The sequence below is a fragment of the Eptatretus burgeri genome, chromosome 10, assembly GCF_056783735.1.
Source record: "Eptatretus burgeri isolate ZD-2024b chromosome 10, Ebu_testis_v1, whole genome shotgun sequence".
Lineage (NCBI taxonomy): Eukaryota > Metazoa > Chordata > Myxini > Myxiniformes > Myxinidae > Eptatretus > Eptatretus burgeri.
Window position 1 is genome coordinate 88330361 of NC_140970.1, and position 19273 is coordinate 88349633.

The 19273-nt window shown below is 39.0% G+C and overlaps 2 protein-coding genes across 8 annotated transcripts in view; one reads left to right on the forward strand and one right to left on the reverse strand.

Annotated features, from left to right (window-relative positions):
- LOC147019045 (ubiquitin carboxyl-terminal hydrolase 13-like) overlaps positions 1–19273 on the forward strand; it is a 115761-nt gene that overhangs the window by 76062 nt on the left and 20426 nt on the right. For all 7 annotated transcript variants that reach the window (XM_085899245.1, XM_085899242.1, XM_085899243.1 and 4 more), the window contains 4 exons: positions 8628–8813; positions 10241–10384; positions 15616–15803; positions 16682–16895. In XM_085899245.1, coding sequence (XP_085755371.1) covers positions 8628–8813; positions 10241–10384; positions 15616–15803; positions 16682–16895 — 732 coding nt within the window. The remainder of the gene's footprint in view (positions 1–8627; positions 8814–10240; positions 10385–15615; positions 15804–16681; positions 16896–19273) is intronic.
- LOC147019046 (uncharacterized) lies at positions 4627–8632 on the reverse strand. Its single transcript, XM_085899263.1, has 2 exons — positions 6330–8632; positions 4627–6233 (listed from the first exon to the last, which is right to left on the reverse strand). The coding sequence occupies exons 1-2, from the start codon at positions 6441–6443 to the stop codon at positions 5340–5342; spliced, it is 1008 nt and encodes a 335-aa protein (XP_085755389.1). The 5' UTR covers positions 6444–8632; the 3' UTR covers positions 4627–5339.

Here is a 19273-nt window from a genome sequence, read left to right on the forward strand (position 1 = left end):
TCCACTAAAAAAGATTACTTCAAGGTAAATGCAATAACTGGAACAGACTGGAATACGAATGGTACAAAAAGTTTTGAAATAAATAATCAACAAACCTATTTGAATCTCTCCGAAAGTTTCTTGTTGTGTAAATTTAAATTCAATAAAGCTGGGAATAACACAAACGCTACACTTGTAAATGATTTCTTCTGGAAAATGTTTGATAGTGTGCATTTGTATATTGGAACACAAGAAGTTGAAGCGGTTGATTATGTCTCTGCTGTATCTGAAATGATGAAATTTACACTCTATACATTCAGTGATAGAATGGGAAAGGGGTCTGTCGAAGGTTTTATTCCTGATATGTCAACGGGAACAAACACAGACCCTGGATATACTCAAAGGAAAGGAATGTATAATGATGATACAAAAACAGAAAATAGTTTTACTGTGGCAGTTCCTCTTAAAGGTATATTTGGATTTTGTGATCATGATAAAGTTCTGTATGGTCTTAAAATTAGATTTCAACTACAGAGGAATGATAATGAAAATCGATTGATTTTTGGTGTTGGTAATGCTTTTGGTGATCAGAATAAATTTGTAATTGAGGAGATGAGTTGGTATATCAGTGAATATACTCCTAATCTTAAAACAGAAGAGATGCTGAATCGAAGACTTAACTCAAAGAAACCACTCAGTGTATCATACCTCAAAAGAAGATGTCAACACGTTAAACTCAACCAAACTACTTACACGTGGAATTTGGGTGTTCTGGAAGGAAAGCCACGATATCTGTGGATCATTTTTAAAAAGCCAGATGGTGATACTGCGACTGATAAGAATAATGCATTGAGTGATAATGCTAAGGTGAAACAACTTCGCGTTTCTCTAGATGGAACATTTTATCCACGAGATAGATTGGAAATTAATTGGGAAAAAAATGATTTTGCTGAAGCATACAAGTCTTACCAAAAGGTGTGTGAAAGTAATGGAAATAAAGAACCTATTTTGGATATGACAGCATTTAAAAGTTTGTATACAATCTATGCGTTTGACCTGAGCGCTCAAAAGGAAACTATAAAGTCTAATCGAGTGGATACTTCCCTATACATTGAAAGGAGAGAGTGAAGAAGTTGATACATATTGTTTGCTTTTGGAAGAAACAGAATTGCAGATTAATACAGATAATGGTGTGATGATTAGTCTCACATAATTTTTTGTTAAATAAATGAGTGGCAAAGTACCAACTGGGGTATATGTTAATCAAATCAATCTTCATAAACTATCATCTTGTGTTCAAAATCAAAAGCCTTGTACGATTAACGTTAATACAATTCAGAGAAAAGGAGCAGTAAGAATTGATGTTTTGCTCACAAGAGAACACGTTAAAATCTTGAATGACACTGGCTCACTTAAAATTAAAATGACAAAACCAATGTTGAAAAAATATTCAATAACAGAGACGAGTGGAGGATTTCTCCCATTTCTAATTCCTTTATTTGCTGGTTTAAGTGTGGTTGGAGCATTGACCGGTGGTATTTCAACAGCGGTGAAAACTGTCAACGAAAGGAAGGCTCAACTCCAGGCTCAAAAAGAATTGGAAAGACATAACAAAGAGTTGGAGAAACAAATTAGTGGAAGTGGCGTAATTGTAGATTTTGCTGAAAAACTTGAAGGTCTGCCTGATAAAGCGAGATTGTTAGTTGGAGATATGCTTTCTTCTATTGCACAAGCAGGTGTAAAATTAACGAAAAGAGGTAATGGATTATATCTTTCTAATAAATAAATGAGCATTGATGAGTGGTTTAAAGAATTTGGAAAGAATACAACATCAAATTTACAACTTGTCAAGTATTGTAAGAAATTAAAAATTCATAATGTGGTTATTTGTATGAGAGATGAATTAACAAATGTGCCGAAACATACAAAGAATATTATTATGAACTTAGAAGATAATAATGGGAACGGTTCTCATTGGGTTTGTATTTTTAATAGTCAAGACAAATATTATTTTGATAGTTTTGGTCTTCCACCACCTGTTGAAGTCATAAAATTCTTACAGAATGGTGTTTATCAAACATTTCAAGTCCAAGAATTAAATTCCAAGTGTTGTGGTCAATTATGTCTATATGTGTTATTTCAACTCAACAAAAATAAAAAATTTTATGATATTATTTTTAATCTAATATAAATGACATGCTGGTAAAGATGGTTCTATCTTTGGTGTATCTCAAGAACTGGATATTGATTTATCAAATTATTACACAAAGGCACAGGCTGAACGACATAAATATAATATAACCAAAAATATTAACATGAAAAATGCTTATAAATTAAAAAATTATCCAAGCCCGACTGACGCGAATGACTTGGTGAGATTAAGCGATTTATCACAATATATATATATATATATATATATATATATATATATATATATATATATATATATATATAATATATATATATATACTTAAATAAAACAGCCGTGTATTCCAAAGATACAGAAGTGTTGATATTATCTCCAGGTCATACAGAATTCACAGTTCGAATTAAAATAAATTTTTATAAAGAAGGGCGTATCGTTTGTATGAGAATAGAGCAATGGGGGTATGATATGAATGATTTAGGGTATAATTGGTCATTTAAAATTAACCTCGAAGACCTGGAACAATTAAATCAGTCTCGTAAGGAAGAATATTATCCACTTGGTATCGAGAATGAGTTTTGTATTGGGTCCACGATTAGTAAACAACAAATAAAAGAATTTAATAAGGGTAAATATAATAATGGTTTTGCCCTTGTTTATCTCATGAAAACAGAAAAAACAGGATTATATATAATAAGTAAGGAAATACAAAATGATTTAACTATGGGAAGATGGGGAGGTGTTTCGTGCCATATTATTCTAACATATATTTCTAATACATAAATGACAGCAAGAAGGCTTCAAGAAAATTATCATTTCTGTGTCCAAGCATACCTTCAAGAAAAGGGTATTCGGTATTTTAATAAATATGTTCTACAACATAAGAATGAGGTATTTTCAATAAAAGATTGGCATTATGCTGATGTTGATAAACCGACAACTTTAGATTTAATTAGAATGTTAAATAATGAAAAAATTATAAAGTTAAGAAAAGGTAAGGCTCTTTTAGAAATTCAAAAGAAATTTTATTGGTTTCCTGTTGTAAAAAAAAATATTTTGGATACAGGAATAACAAGAAATCCTGATGAATATATGTATAATATTCTATGGGTGTAAGCGATTCAAGGATAATAAGGGATGAGGAAGGAGTTGAAAAAGAGAGGGAAGAGGAGGAAAAGGAGAAGGAGGAGAGGGAGGAAAGAGAGAAGAGAGAGGGATGAAAGGGAGAAGAGAGAGAAGAGAGAGGGAGGAGAGGGAGGAAAGAGAGTGGATGAATAAATATCAAAATATGGAAACCAGTGAGATTCAAAAAAGATTAAGGGTATTACAGAAAATAACTCAACCCACCGAGGAGGAAAACAAAGAATTGACAAGTCTATTTGCAATACTTTCGACAAGAATATTGACATCGACAAGATATTCATTTTAATTCAAGTTTTTCATTTTTATTTTTTTTCTTAAATAAATGGAGGAGAGAGTGAAGGCATTTCTAAGGATTCTTTATGTTTTAAAAATTAAGATTCAAATGTGCATGTTGGAAACTAAAAAGGTTTTTGCACTCTGCAGGAATTTTTCTCATAAATAAATGAGTTATTGTCTCAAATGTAAAAAGAAAACTATTACTAAAAATATTTCATATATTAAAAGTAAAAATAACAGGGTTATACAAAAAGGTATATGTTCGGTGTGTGGTTCAAAAAAAAAATCAATTTATCTCCAAACACAAACTCGGAGGAGATATACAAAAGTTTTTATCAGGAAGTAAATTTACAACTACTGGAATACCAGGGGAATTACATCTTCCAGGGTATTCTTTCTGTGGTCCAGGCACAAACTTGGATAAAAGATTAGATGAGGCAGACAATCCTAAATCCTGGAGTAAACCAATCAATAGAGTTGATGAAGTGTGCATGAGACACGATATTGATTATGGGAATACCACAACGTTGGAAGAAAAGCATGAAGCCGATAGAGAAATGTTGTATAATTTGTCTCTGATACAAAATCCAACCTTGAGAGAAAAAGTTGATCGGTTCATTGTGAAGAAGATGATCAGTGCTAAATTGAAACTTGGACTTGGAAATTCAAAAAACTTATAGGCTCTAATGATGTCATTAAGACTGAAGAGCAATTAGCTGATGAATTACATAAACCAATATTCACAAAGTTTCAGAGAAGGAAAGTTTATTCCAAGGAAGTTGATTATATCTGGTCTGCTGATTTGATTTAACTCAATAATGATAATGGGTACAAGTATGCTTTAACCGTTATTGATTTGAGGAGTAGATATGCGTGGGTTGTCCCTTTAAAAAACAAAACAGGTAATACTCTTATGTTAGCTTTTCAACAGATATTTAATAAAAGTAAGAGAAAACCTAAAAAATTGTGGACTGATGAGGGTAGAGAGTTTTATAACAAGACATTTATGAATTTTCTAAAAAATAACAGTATTACATTATACAGTACCTTTTAATGAAGGGAAGGCAGTTGTTGTTGAAGGTTTTAATCGTACCTTAAAAGAGAGACTATATAAAAAATTCACACAACTCGGTTCACAACAATGGTCATCTTTTATTCAGGATATTGTGGATAAGTATAATGACACGATTCACACGTCAACAAATATGAAACCATCAGAAACATTTACAAAATTAAAATATGAAAAAGAGATTAATGTCAGAAAACCTAAGTTCAAAGTTGGTGATATCGTAAGAATATATAGGTGGAAATCTCATTTTGAAAAGGGTTTTACTAAACGATGGACGAAAGAACTTTTTAAAATTGTTGATGTAATAGATACGGTTCCTTGGACTTATAAGATATATGATTTGGAAGGGGAAGAGATTTTAGGTTCATTTTATTCACAGGAATTACAAAAGACAAAACTAAGCAGATAATACCAATGGGAGCAATGGGTTGGCGCTTCACTCCCTCCTACTATACACCTTTGTGGACACTAGAGGGACAAGTCCGAGGTGTATTACAGTATATAATGTGTGTCAAGGGGGACGTTCTTAGATCTGTGAACCCCAAACACAGAATCCTCAACTGAATAGTCAAGGCTTAACTTTGTTTGTTGATGTGTGTGTGTGTGTGTGTGTGTGTGTGTGTGTGTGTGTGTGTGTGTGTGTGTGCCCCAACCCTCACATTCAAAATCTCAACCCCAACTCAATCCTCGCCCAACACAATGTCTTTTTCAAAATGAGATTTCCACCTATATATATATTTTTTTACGTTTTTTTTTTTTTTCTCTTCTTCCAATTCCGTCTTTTAAGGCTTTCAGGTTTGATGACGTAGAAAGGGGGAGTAAGCCTGCACTTTCTTCCCAGAACGAACAATGTATATTTTTTATGTTTTTTCTCTTCTTCCAATTCTGTCTTTTAAAGCTTTCAGGTTTGATGACGAAGAAAGAGGGAGTAAGAACTTTCTTGATAGGTTTAGATCCCAAAGAGTGGTAGCATTTCAAGTCTTCAAAATAAACCCAACTTTCCAAGTCTCCAAGGTATAACCACATTCCTGTTGAGTTATCAAGCCAGAACCCACATTTCAAGTCTCCAAAAATATAACCATCTATCCAAGACTCCAAGGAAGAATCACAATTTCCAGAAATATAGTGGGTTTCAGTGATAGATCTCACATAGTATAACTGTGGATCATCAAGGAAATCTCCATTTTTCCAATTTTTATGGGTTTCGGTGATAGATCTCACATAGTATAACTGTGGATCATCAAGGAAATCTCCATTTTTCCAATTTTGATGGGTTTCGGTGATAGATCTCACATAGTATAACTGTGGATCATCAAGGAAAACTCCATTTTTCAAAATATCTGAAAATTGTGAGTCTCCAAGGTAAAACTTGTATTCTGGCTCATCAAGGTATAACTTGTTCAGTGGGTATTGTCTTGATAACTCACAATGAGTACTATTGCTGTAAAACTCTTTTTCAGGATTTTGCTGGTCTCCAAGGTATAACTCTTTGGTTGGGTCATCAAGGACGAACTCGTTCTGTAGGTCTTGGTCGCTCATAAGGTCTTCAACCAAGCCAACAATTTCCCCCCAAGTTGTAGCAAAAGCAGTATTTTCATTTTGTATTTCAGATACAATTTCCTGTGAAAGAAAATAATAATGTATTAATTAAGTTATTTAATTATTAAACGAGTCGATGTTTAAAAGGAACTTAAAATAGGAAAATAAAAATCTTACCTCAACAGATAAGAGGTTTGAATCCAGTTCATCAACTTGAAGGTTTAGTTCCATACAAGTCAGAGAGTTCCAAGGAACCCCAAAGTCATCCCACTCAAGGTCTTGCTCGCTCATAAGGTCTTCAACCAAGCCAACAATTTCACCCCAAGTTGTAGCAAAAGCAGTATTTTCATTTCGTATTTCAGATACAATTTCCTGTGAGAGAAAATAATAATGTATTAATTGAGTTATTTAATTATTAAATGAGTATGCTTCAATTAAAGTTTGAAAATAGGAAAATAAAAATCTTACCTCAACAGATAAGAGGTTTGAATCCAGTTCATCAACTTGAAGGTTTAGTTCCATACAAGTCTGAGAGTTCCAGGCAAGCACACAGCACACCATTGCCAGCAAAAAAAATGTTTAAAATGGAGCCTGGGCATGAGGCTTTTATAGGGAAAGACTGTTGGGTGTGGTTTCCTGTGGAAATTCCCTGGGCAAGCTCACGCAGGCCTTCTTTGGGCAATTTTTCAAAACCATAACATGCTGGAATTTTCTTGTGATTTCTTTGTGAGTCAGAGATGAACTGGAAATGATGTAAGAGTAGGTGGGGCTTAGCAAAAGTAGGCGGGGCTTAGGAAAGTGGGCGTGGCTTATAAAAATACCTCATGAAAAGTGGGCGGGGCTTATCAAAAGTGGGCGGGGCTTGGCAAAAGTGGGCGGGCTTATAAAAAATCCGTGGAAAAGTAGGCGGGGCTTAGGAAAAGTGGGCGTGGCTTATGGAATACCTCGTGAAAAGTCGGCGGGGCTTAAAGAAAAGTGGGCAGGGCTTTAAAAAATTCCATTTGAAAGTGGGCGGGGCTTATGAAAAGTGGGCGGGGCTTAACAAAAATAACCTGTGGCTCAGGAGGTGGTCAAACAAGAGCATTAAGAGAAGTTTATCATTTCGTAATGGCACAAGGGGTATCTTAAAAAATATAAAGATTCAAATGTTTTGTTTGTCAATATTTTAGATGGGGATTATTGTGCAAAGAAAATTAAACTATTGAAAGAATTTGAGAATGAACAAATGTTTATAGGTTCAATGAGTGAGCTAAACAATATGCATCGGTTATTTGATAAAGAGTGTCCCGGGGCTTAGACGTTTCAGATATTTCTTTAGAATCACCTTTAACAAATCTTTATCTTGTTGTATGGGTTATTTGAATAGAGAGCCCCTAGGTTAAAAGGGGAGACAAATAAATATACCTTGGGATAAAAAGGGGGTTTATTTTTAGGGAAAAAAAGGGAATCGCTGAAAATCCTCCATTCATTTACATAGGGAAAAGTGAGCCAGAATCAGTATTCTTATCCTACTGCCATAATTATCAAATTTTACCTGAAAATGGGTAAATTTGGTGGCCATTTTGATTTTTTGCATTTTACCAACCTGAGACATCATCCTATGTCAAAAAGTTCAATGGATTCGTGATCAGCGTGAAATTTGACCATAAAAAACACTCCTTTCAAAAAAAGTATGGTTGTATGCCCAACCCTAGTAATAATGTGTGCAGAGGAATATCGGTCGATGTTGTGACATCGAAGAGTGCTGTTCTGTTTTTCAACATTTTTTTTTGTCCTTCATAGCTAACTGCTTCTTATTTCCCTTTTGTTCTCATTTCTATAATAATATTCCCATGTTTATATGCTTATTAATGACCCAGCTCCCTCTGACGTTTGACTCTTCGTCGACGATGCAACTCCCTTATCAATGATTACCCCTTCATTCATGAATCGACCCTTCATTACTCACTCACTGCACTTTGATCCCCTACCCCTTATCATCGATCCCGTCCTTGATCCTTCATCCCCGAGTCAGCTTCTTACAACCTTAACCCCAACTGACAATACCCAACAATATGTAAACCTCTCAATCCTTGCATCACTCTTTTGTTATGATGATGGGTTAATGCCTGACGCATCAGCTTTACTCTGCTTCCCATGGTGGTTAACACACCTTTGCCAATGGTTAGTTGATAAAACGTGTAATTTGATTTTTTCTGCTGATGCAGCCCAACAATAGCCTTGACAAAGTTTAGTATTCCTCTACGACAAACAAAGGATTGGATTTCAATTGCTGTCAGGTGTACTGTGGAAGTGAGAGCTCCAACGACCAAAAATGGCCTTTTCAAAATTTTTGCCATTCAAATTGGTGAGAAGGGTCTACCTAGGTCCTGTGTTGTTGTTCAGATCATTGAATGAAATAGGTGGGTAAATTATCAAGAATTGAATGTATTAATAAATAGATGGAATATTAAAATGTTAATTGTTATATTTCAGATGTGTCAGTGGATATGCCTGATGAGTTGGACATTACAAAGTTAAAAGGTGTTGGACTGCGGCCAGGTGAAAAGGAGCTGCCTGACATTGCACCCCCCACCCTTCGACCCACGGGATTGCTTGGTCGGCCGACACTCGGTTGTCCCCCAGGCCAAGAAACTGACACGGCCCTTTTGCCACCTGGAGGTTAGTTTTTACTGTAATAAACTCTTGAAGGGATTTTTTGTTTGTTTTTAACAGAGGTCAAGGTTTGTGGAAGAGCTAGACAACAGCGAGTGGAAGGTCGACAGACTGGCAAGGTGGTGGGAAACAAGCAAACGGGGACATGCAGACAGACATCACCATAATTGGAGAAGGCTGTGGGTAGACAAAGATAATGTTCAGTTGGAAGGCTTATGTATATCCATTGTGTCCACCCCATGCATCCTCTCAAGCCCCCCCCCCCAATTCATCCCCACACCCATTGTTTGTTCATCTGCCTCTATCTTGACCTTCAACTCTGCTGTTGGTATTTTCACCTTCTCTCTACCGTTCCTTTTGCCCTGTTGCATCGTGATCCATTCAGTGTACTAACACTAGCTCTTCCATGAGCCTCGACTGTGCATACAATTTTTTTTTTTTAAAAGACGATTCCACTTGCGATAAACAACTTAAGAGCTTTACTGCAAGCACTGAGACCCGACTCCCCTTTCACCTGCCACGTCTCTCTTCATGTGTTGGTGCATCCTTTCCCTTTCACTCCACTTTCTGTATGGTGACCCTTTTGTACCCTGTTCCTCCACTACTCTTCCATAAGCCTTTGACACTGAGTATATCAAAACGACACACACAATACCGCTATGTTTTTATAACAAGGTGCACGTCTCAGTTTCCATGTCTTACATTGTAATGTGTTCATTTTTGAGTAAAACACTACCTGTGGATGGATGGATGGATGGATGGATGGATGTTCTCCATTTTAAACATAAACCACAAGTTCATCTTTATAACATTTTCCCAACAATTCCGTGCAGTTTTCACGATTCCCTTCACAACGACTTGTTTTCTGTTGTGTAATGAGAACTCCTTACACGATGAAATGTTTTCAGACATGTCGAGAAACCAACCACCATTTATAATTTTTGGAGCATCTGCACAAGTTAATGAAAAACGCGGATCTCCCTGATAGCAAACTAATTAGAAAATAATTGCTGATTGAAAGGCAGGTTATTCACTTTGGAAAGATATCGACATCTCTGGCAAAGCCAAGATCAACCCTCGACACTGAGATCAAAGTCAAACTTGTAAAAGTTAAGTGGAAAATTTTATACTTTTTTTTTCTTTCTTTCTTGGGTAGGTTAGGAGATGGAGGGTGATTGTCATCATATATGATCGTATTATGGTCCTTTTTATGGAGAAGGAAAACGTTTGCACATGTAGTGACATTGTCCCAGCTCTTTATGTGGTGCTAATCATGTTTTCATGGAATGCTTTACACGTGGAAATGAAACATTATTTTTCCAACGTAATGCTCAGACAATTGTGATTCCTATCAAAGTAGTTGGAGATGTGATTATGGCTCAACAAGTGTTCTTTACGTTGGCAATACCACTCACTCTCACCTTGACTTGCAGCTTCATTTGTGGAGGAATCCATCTTTGAACAACTGCTGGAGATGGGTTTTCCAAAAGAGGCCTGCAGGAAAGCCCTGTACTACTCTGGTGGCTTGGGTATCGATCATGCTCTCGATTGGATATTTTCTCACATGGATGAGTCAGGTAAAAATAAAATAATAACAATAGTGATTTTACCTTGCTGTACTAATAATGATGATCTGGAAATGATGACTTTAACAGTCACTGCATCCAGGAGTACAAGGCTTTGGCTCACAGTGTAGAGCACCACTCCATTTCACAAAATATGAAAACCTTTGATGAAAGTTTCTTGGCCCAAAGTTGCACAAGCCAAATGCCACAATGCACCAAATAGACATGTCCTATTGTGATTCTTTATATGGCCTTGAGGTACCAAATAATTTTGATGTACTTTAGAAACGGGTTTGATATCCTCTTAGCATGTTTGTGTAAGATTGTTTCCTCTTGAAAAAAAATCCCAAGTTAAGTCCTAAGCTTAATGAACAGGATATCTACCCTTCGTTCATTCGTACTGAAAGTCTGGTGTTGGCTTAACAATTAAGGTGGCTGGCTTAAGATCTTTGGGTCTTGAGTTCAAGCCATGGTCATCACCATTGAATGAGCATCAGGTGGGTTTACTCGGCCTGTCATCCTTCCGAAGTTGGCAAAATGAGTTGCAGCATGCTGGTAAACAGGGGCCATTGCATCAGCGGCACAGCCACGCTCCCAGAAAATGATGCAGCCAAGCAGCCACAGGCTGCACATGAATAAATAAATTTGTACTCGAGGTCTGCTGTACCTTTTGATTTTAAACCGTAAAAACAAAGGTATCGGCATGGAAATGTGTAATCATATCGAAACTGTGCAACTGATGATGATAATAATAATTTGTTCCCTTACCGTACAAGGAATTTCAACACGATGGAGCCAATTGGCTCATCAAGCCTGCATAATCGTTGCCAACCTATAGTTATTTGACCGTGTTCCATCCTTTTTAAATGCTAAGCATCACGGAAGGAAGCAGCACGTCACATTTTTTTTTTACAAGTCTTTGATATGACTCGGACAGAGTTCCAACCCCAGACTCAGAAGGGACGCTCTAACCATCACACCACAGAGTTTGGTCAGAGGTGAAAACCACATTCGTATTACTTTCCCCTTTTTAGGTCATCTCGAATGAGATGACCTAATAAAACCAGTCTCGATGTCCGTACGTCCCCATTTTTTTCTTCCGATTTTCTTGATATTTGGTATGTGGGTAGATGTCGATGAGGGATGCACGACTGTATGACCTTTGACCCGATTGAAGGTCAAGGTCAACATCAAGGTCACTCCAAAGTTGCAAAATCGTCCATTTTCAAAATCTATCTCGTCCGCCGTTTATGATCCGATCTTGGAAATTCCTTCAGATTCTGATAATATGGAACAATATCTAAATTTGGTCAGGCCGGTTTTTTGAAATTCGTCCTGGTTATCGAGTCACGTGTCTTCAAATTTGGAAAAATCGTCGATGTGATACGGTCAAAAAAAAAATCGCCCGATCTTGATGAAACTTGGTATGTAGGTAGGGGTCGATGAGTGATGCACGACAGTATGACTTTTGACAGGATTGAAGGTCAAGGCCACTCAAATTTCGAAATCATCCATTTTCAAAATCTATCTCCACCGTTTGTGATCCGATCTTCGAAATTTCTTCGGATTCTGATAATATGGAGCAATATCTAAATTTGGTCGGGCCGGTTTTTAAAAATTCGTCCTGGTTATCGAGTCACATGTCTTCAAAGTTGGAAAAATCGTCTGTGATACGGTCAAAAAATATCATCCGCCATTTATGACTCAGAAATGCGGTTTGATTTCTGAGGTCCGGTTTCTATCCTTTTGAGGACACATTGATCATAAATGTTCCAAATCAACCATTTTCAAAATCTATCTCCGGATAACTCAGAAATGTAGTTTGATTTCTGAGGTTTTCTATCTTTTTTACTCCCGGGCTTTCGTCTGTACGTTGAACCAAAAGTCAGGACGACATCGAAGCCATTCTAAGCCGATCAGAGATCCACATCGACAGAGCTTCGGAGATGACCGTCACCCCCAACCGGGGGTAATTTTTTCTTGTGCACTCTGAACCAAATGACAGCAAGAGTTTTTGCAACACGGAAAGTGTTCGTTTCTGTCGAAGAAATCATACAAATGAGTGGAATTGTTCAGTGATTACAGAATAGTTGTTAAGCCTGGTGTTGGCTAAGTGGTTAGAGTGGCGGCTTGGGATCCTCGGGTCCTGAGTTCAAGCCCCGTTGGACGCTGAATTAATACACCAGGGGGTTGACTCAGCCTGTCATCCTTCTGAGGTCAGCGAAATGAGTACCAGTGTGTTTGTGTAAAATCCGGCATCCGGTGTAAAATCATGGCACCTCAGCAAAAGCTTTCTGCGACTCATTGGGACTGACTCAATCAGTCAACTTCCCGACCCGGATCTCAACCAATGGTACTCCATCTCTTCTGGATCTGATTTTGACAAATTTCCCTGATAATATCTGCTGTTCTTCCTCCGCTCCAATTGGTTCTTCTGATCACGTCCTTGTCAAAGTGGACATCTCTCTGGCTGTTATCAGAGAACCACCTCACCGCCGTCGAGTCTGGCATTTCAGTCAAGCCGACTGGCAGGGTCTCCGAGCAGCCATCAAACTTACAGACTGGTTTCCTATCTCTGCTTTCTCAAACATCAACTCATCCTGGAAATTCTTTCAAAGAAACTTGCTCTCCCTCATGCACAGATTTATCCCCTCTCGTGTTCAGTTGTCCTACCCTTCCTCCCGCCCTTGGTTCACTGAAGCTTGTGGTGAGGCAGTTGTCCTGAAACAACTTGCCTCATGGAAAGCAAACCCAACTGAGGGCAATCTCAGTTCCTTCCAGAAAGCTCAGAACAAGTGTGTATCTACCCTCAGGAGAGCCAGAAAACAACATCTTTCTCATCTCAAGTCTGAACTCTCAAACCTCTCTCCCTCCTCAAAATCCTGGTGGTGTTTAATCAAATCTGTTTCTGGTGTATGTTCCCCCTCCATCCCCTCCCTTACCTCAAATGGCCGCACTGCTGATACCGCACGTGATAAAGCTGAATGCCTAAACTCGGTGTTTGCAGCTAAATCTTGTGTCCAAAACCCATCACTTTCTCTACCCACCTTACCCAGTCGCACCCAACTGTCCCTGGACTCTGTGTCCTTTTCTCCTAACAAGGTGGAGAGCTTGCTTTCAAACCTCGACTCAGATTCCGCAACCCATCCAGACGGCATCAGCCCACGTGTCCTCAAAGCCTGCGCTTCTGCTCTTGCTCACCCTCTCTCTGTTCTATTCACCCTCTCATTTTCTCAAGGTCATCTGCCATCTGCTTGGAAATCTGCTAACATCACTGCCCTGCATAAAAAGGTGCAAAAACAGATCCCTGCAATTACAGACCAATCAGCCTTCTCCCAATCATTAGCAAGGTGATGGAATCCATCATCGCTTCAGACATCAAATCCTTCCTCTTCGCCAATGGATTGATTTCCGATCATCAATTTTATTTCAGACCAGGTCACTCTACCCTGGATATGCTGCTTCTGCTCTCCCATCAATGGATGGAGATCCTCAATGCCAGACAGGAAATCCGAGCCGTATCCCTGGACATATCACGTGCTTTTGACACAGTCTGGCACCCTGCCCTACTCACCAAACTCTCTTCCCATGGTATTCAAGGCCATCTCCACTCATGGCTCGCAGACTTCCTCTCCTGTCGCAGTCAACGTGTGGCCCTAAATGGAGTTCTTTCATCCCCTCTTCCTGTCCAGGCTGGAGTTCCTCAAGGTAGCGTTCTGGGCTCTGTTCTTTTTCTGCTTGTCATCAATGATCTCTCCGCCTCTGGAAAATCATATATATCTCTTTGCTGATGACTCCACCCTCTGACGTACCATCTATCATCCCTCAGACCAGCAAGCAGCAGCTTCTTAGCTCACTGCAGATCTGGATAAAATGACAAACTGGTCCAACACGTGGAACATGTCTTTCAATCCAGACAAATCTCACACTCTCACTATGTCTCTTCGAAAGGACCGTTTTGAACCCCTCCCCCCCCCATCCACTTTCTCAACAATCCTCTGGAAGAAGTCTTTTCTTTCAAGCTTCTGGTCTCACTATCTGCCATGACCTTTCCTGGGGAAGTAACATTTCCAACCTCGCCTCAAAAGCCAGTCACCGACTGGGAATCCTCCTTCGTGCAAAGTCCTTCCTTGGCCCTCTTGAGCTCTTGACCACTTACAAAGCTTTTGTCCATAGCCTGATAGAGTACTGCTCTCCCCTCCGGGCTGGTGCTCCTGCCTCCCACCTTTCTCGGCTTCACACTGTCGAAACCAGGGCATTTAGGATCATCGGCATCTCCCGCAATGAAGCCGAGTCGTTGGGCCTCTCACTCAATCACCGCAGGTTGGTCGGTGGTCTTTCTGTCTTCTACCGTCTCCTCTCCAGCCTAGCCCCCCCCCCTGCTCTCTCTGCGATTTGTCCCCACCACATTTCCACATGGCGCTCAAGGTCCGCCAACAACCCCCTTCTGGTAAAACTACCAAAATCACGAATCAATGCTCACCTTCACCCTTTCATTCCTCTTTTTTTTCCCACCTTTGGAATAAACTCCCTCACTCTATTCTTTCCCATTCTTCCCTCCAGGCTTTCAAAACAGCTGTTCACCACCACCTCTTATCATCCCCCATCCAAATCCTTGATCTTTTCTATCCCCGATAATCCACCCAAGCCCACTTCCTTCAATTCCCCTGCTTTTCTTCCTGAAAGTCCCTGTAATGTCCATCTTCTCTTCCTCATGTTCCCCGTCCCATCCCCATCCCTCTCCCTTCCACAGATCTCCCAATGTGTCTGTTCCCCACTGTTTTGTCCCTCCCACTCCCACCCCTCTTGTCTCATGCCCCCTTGCTGTGTGTTGGGTGTTAGCTCTCATACGAGCCTCGACAAGGTATACAAAAAAAAGAAGTCCTTCACACTGTGTGGGCTGCTGATTGGTTGTGTAAAATATATGTTTCAATAGCCAATCATGGTCTCGCAAAGGTAAGACGGAATCCCTTCCACAGAAACGAACTGAAGTTTCCTTAACTGTATAATGTGCATTTAATTTTTTTTTCATTGATCATGATCAGTCCTGCACATTAATTCTCAATTTTAAAATTGTATTCTTGTTTGACTTTAATAAGAATGTCAGGAGCATTTGTACATCACTCAGTGGGCTGTTCTAATAAACGGTGATGTTTAGATCATGCCTAACGGTACTTAAAAGACGTGAATACATCGATAGCATTTCATTCTTACTCATCACCGACATTGGTTGTTTTGGGCAGACTTTGCAGAGCCACTTGTGCTAGTTGATAAAGTCGAAGACAAGGAGGAAGAAGAGGATGGAGTCATTCTTGGAGGTGCCTGGGGTCCAAAACTTTCCAGCCAAACTCCTCCCCCAGAGGAAAGCGTGGCCCTTATAGTCTGCATGGGGTTCACACGCCAGCGGGCATTCAAGGCCCTTCAAGCAAACGTGTGTTGGTGGGCAAAAGGGATGAGTCCTTCTGGGCTGGAACGTGCTTTTTGTATTAATCGTTAGTTTTGATATACTTTCTTTTTCTTTTTAATCACGGCAGAATGTTCTATCATTTGGGGGAAAGAATGTGCTATTTACAAAATAATAATTATCAGAGAAGGGGCCATTTCCAGGGTAACCTTTCTTTTCATCGTGAAAGCAAAAATGTCAGCATTTCACAGGTCAACCTATACATAACATACCTGTATGGGATGAGAATGGGAGAGGATAGAGTTAAAGGAGTATGGGCAGTGGTGGGGAGGATTGAGGAAGGAATAAACTGACAGGGAAGTGGATGGCCATAATATCTGCCATTTTAGGTTATGTAAACGGGTCCTTGTACGAAGAGGTAATGAAATCTGTTTGATGTTACAAATATTGGAAGATCATTTGCGTGGCATTTTTTTTGCAAATAATTAAAGTTATCGTCACTGTACAAAATATAGAGCTATTGTAGAAACACCTCTGCTGCACCTACACTTCCCATGCCACTCCTATGCCTGATGTTGGCTTAACAGTTAAGGTGCCTGGCTTAAGATCTTAGGGTCCTGAATTCGAGCCCCCGCCCCCCGTATTGGTTCGTATTCATTGCCATATTGAAACTTATTGGCCAACTATTCCATTGCTAAAATTCTCAGGGTTAAAGGCAGAATCAAGCATTGCATGAGCAAAGGAAACCGTTTCATTAAATCTTGAAAAATAGGTTTTTGATTAGTGTTTGTAAATGCAAGGAGGGGATTTTGTTGCACACACAGTATAATCAAAACCGTTGTTTTCTAATCACCTAAGGGCAAGTCATGCTTTGTTTGACCTTCCCAACACCTTCCACTTGACAGAACAACAACTTGGAACGAGCAACCAATTGGTTACTTGCATTTCCAAGTGATGGTGATGATGATGACGAGGACATTGATGCTGCTGCAAGATCGAAGAAAGCTGAGCCGCATCAGAATGGGCCACTGCGGCCTAAATCGGCCAATCGGGTCTCGCAACAGTCACCTGACAACTCGGCCAATCAGAATGCACTTCCGGTCTCCGATGGGCCTGGAAGTAAGTGCTGTATTTTTTTTTTTAACAGTGATGGAATACTCATGGAGGAGTTTTTTTTTTGTGGTTCACAGAGGGAGGAATTGTGTTTCCTCTTGTTGTGAGCAGGAGACAGAGACAGAGACAGCGACGGTACCCTTATTTTTGAAGAATAATTTTTCCATTATTGTACACTGCTCCTACCCAACCAATCCCATAACCAGGCGATGCATGACGACATCGCCGGGCACCTTTGAGCTGGGAAGTTGAAATTTGGGGACAAAAGTGAAGATGCTCTTTGGCAAAAATGATGTTTTTTATTATTTGATTAATCAATCAATTAATTAATTAATTAATTATTTTATGTCTCATCTGGGCAATATCTCAGGCACCTTTTGAGCTTGGAAACAGATATTTGGACATGACGATGAACAAGTGATAAGGCTATAAAGAGTATTTTTGTTTTATCGATTGATTATTCATTTAATGATGAATTGCTTAATTTTAAAAAAGTTACAGATGTGGATGAAACACTGGTGGTTTAGGTATGCTATTTGGCAATTGATTGAGAAATCAATTACTTTACGTTTATTATTTATTTATTTTAATTATGCAATTAATCAATGAATTATTGCACACTGCTCCCTCCAAATTCCGTCTCCACGTGCTGTACGGCGGCATCGCCGGGCACCTGAGGCGCCCCAGCAATGTCGTGCGCTGGAGGATTTATTACTTACGAAATCTAAAGATTTCGTAAGTATATTGATGCCTTCCGTTTCTGTTTGTTTGTTTGTTTGTTTGTTTGTAGGCACGATAACTCGAGAACGGAAGAAGCTACCAATGTCAAATTACACCACGTGATTCAGGAGGGTGGTGGCTAGTGCTGATTAGATTTTGGTCGAAATCGGTCAAAGGTCAAGGTTACAGTGAGGCCAACTATTGGATTTTTGATGGTTTGGTACAGATAACTTGAGAACGGAAGAAGCTACCAATGTCAAATTACACCACGTGATTCAGGAGGGTGATGGCTAGTGCTGATTAGATTTTGGTCAAAATCGGTCAAAGGTCAAGGTCACGGTGAGGTTAAATATTCGATTTTTGATGGTTTGGTACAGATAACTCGAGAACGGAAGAAGCGACCAATGTCAAATCACACCACGTGATTCAGGAGGGTGGTGGCTAGCACTGATTAGATTTTGGTCAAAATCGGTCAAAGGTCAAGGTCACAGTGAGGTCAAACATCCAAAACATTCGATTTTTGATGGTTTGGTACAGAATCATCATAGAAACTTCTGGTTTGCGTCGCTTCCTTCTCTATAGACAGCTTTTATTAGACAAGGTCAGAGGTCAAGTTGACGATTTCGTAAGTACCAGTCTATGACTGCTTGTTTATTTATTTACTTTGAATGTACTTCGACTCGTTTAATTATTTAAAATTCCAATTTTCAATTATTTCATTTTTTTTCCACAATTTCTCCCCAAAAATTAAATTATTTAAAATACCGTAAATGGGAAAAAAATTTTTTTTAAGTATTTATTTATTTTGTCTATTTTATTTTTTCAATTACATATTTCAATATTTCTAAATTTTCAATTTGTAATTATTTTTAATTATGGTTCATAGAGGAAAGCATGAAGTCTTGCTGTCCTGCTTTTTTTTGGGGGGGGGGGGTGAAAAGAAGTTTGTTTTCACTGAGGCAGAATTTAAATTGCTACCAATTGGCTCATATTACGAGTTGGCTATATCGGGAATCATCAGTTATCAGTTATCTCCGAATGCAGCCCTCTAGTTTCTACAGGGTCTAAGCCTCATGGAGGAGCTGTGAAACAAATCATGCACATGTGCAGAAATATACATGCGGCAACACTGGACTTCACTTCAGATAAACATAGCCCCTGAGCTTGTGGGAAGTGATGTGATTTTCCGGGGCATTCTGGGAACCAACAATAGCATCTTTGTCACTTTTCTCGACTCACTTAGTGAGAAAAATAAGGAGAAATTTCTTCTACGGCAACTTATGGGGTTTAGTTGTGGTCCAGCTTCTAAATGTTAGCCCTCCTGCAAGGAAACAGCACGGTGCAATTTCTAATCTTTCATTTGACTCAGCCAGGATTGGATTCAAAACACTGACCTCCAAAATTCAAGAGTGGATGCTGCAACCATTATGCCACCATCTGCTTGTGATTTTTGAAAATCGTGCACACAAATTGCATACAAGACAGACATTATATTATATATAATTGTATTTTTACATTAATTTCAAGGATATTAGTTGGTACACAGTGGAGAAATGAAAGCAGTATATTGTACAGGAAATCCTCAATTTGCCAACAGGTTGGGTTCTGAACAATCGTTTCCAAATCGGATGTTCCTAAGTCCGAACTCTGTTATAAATGGTGGT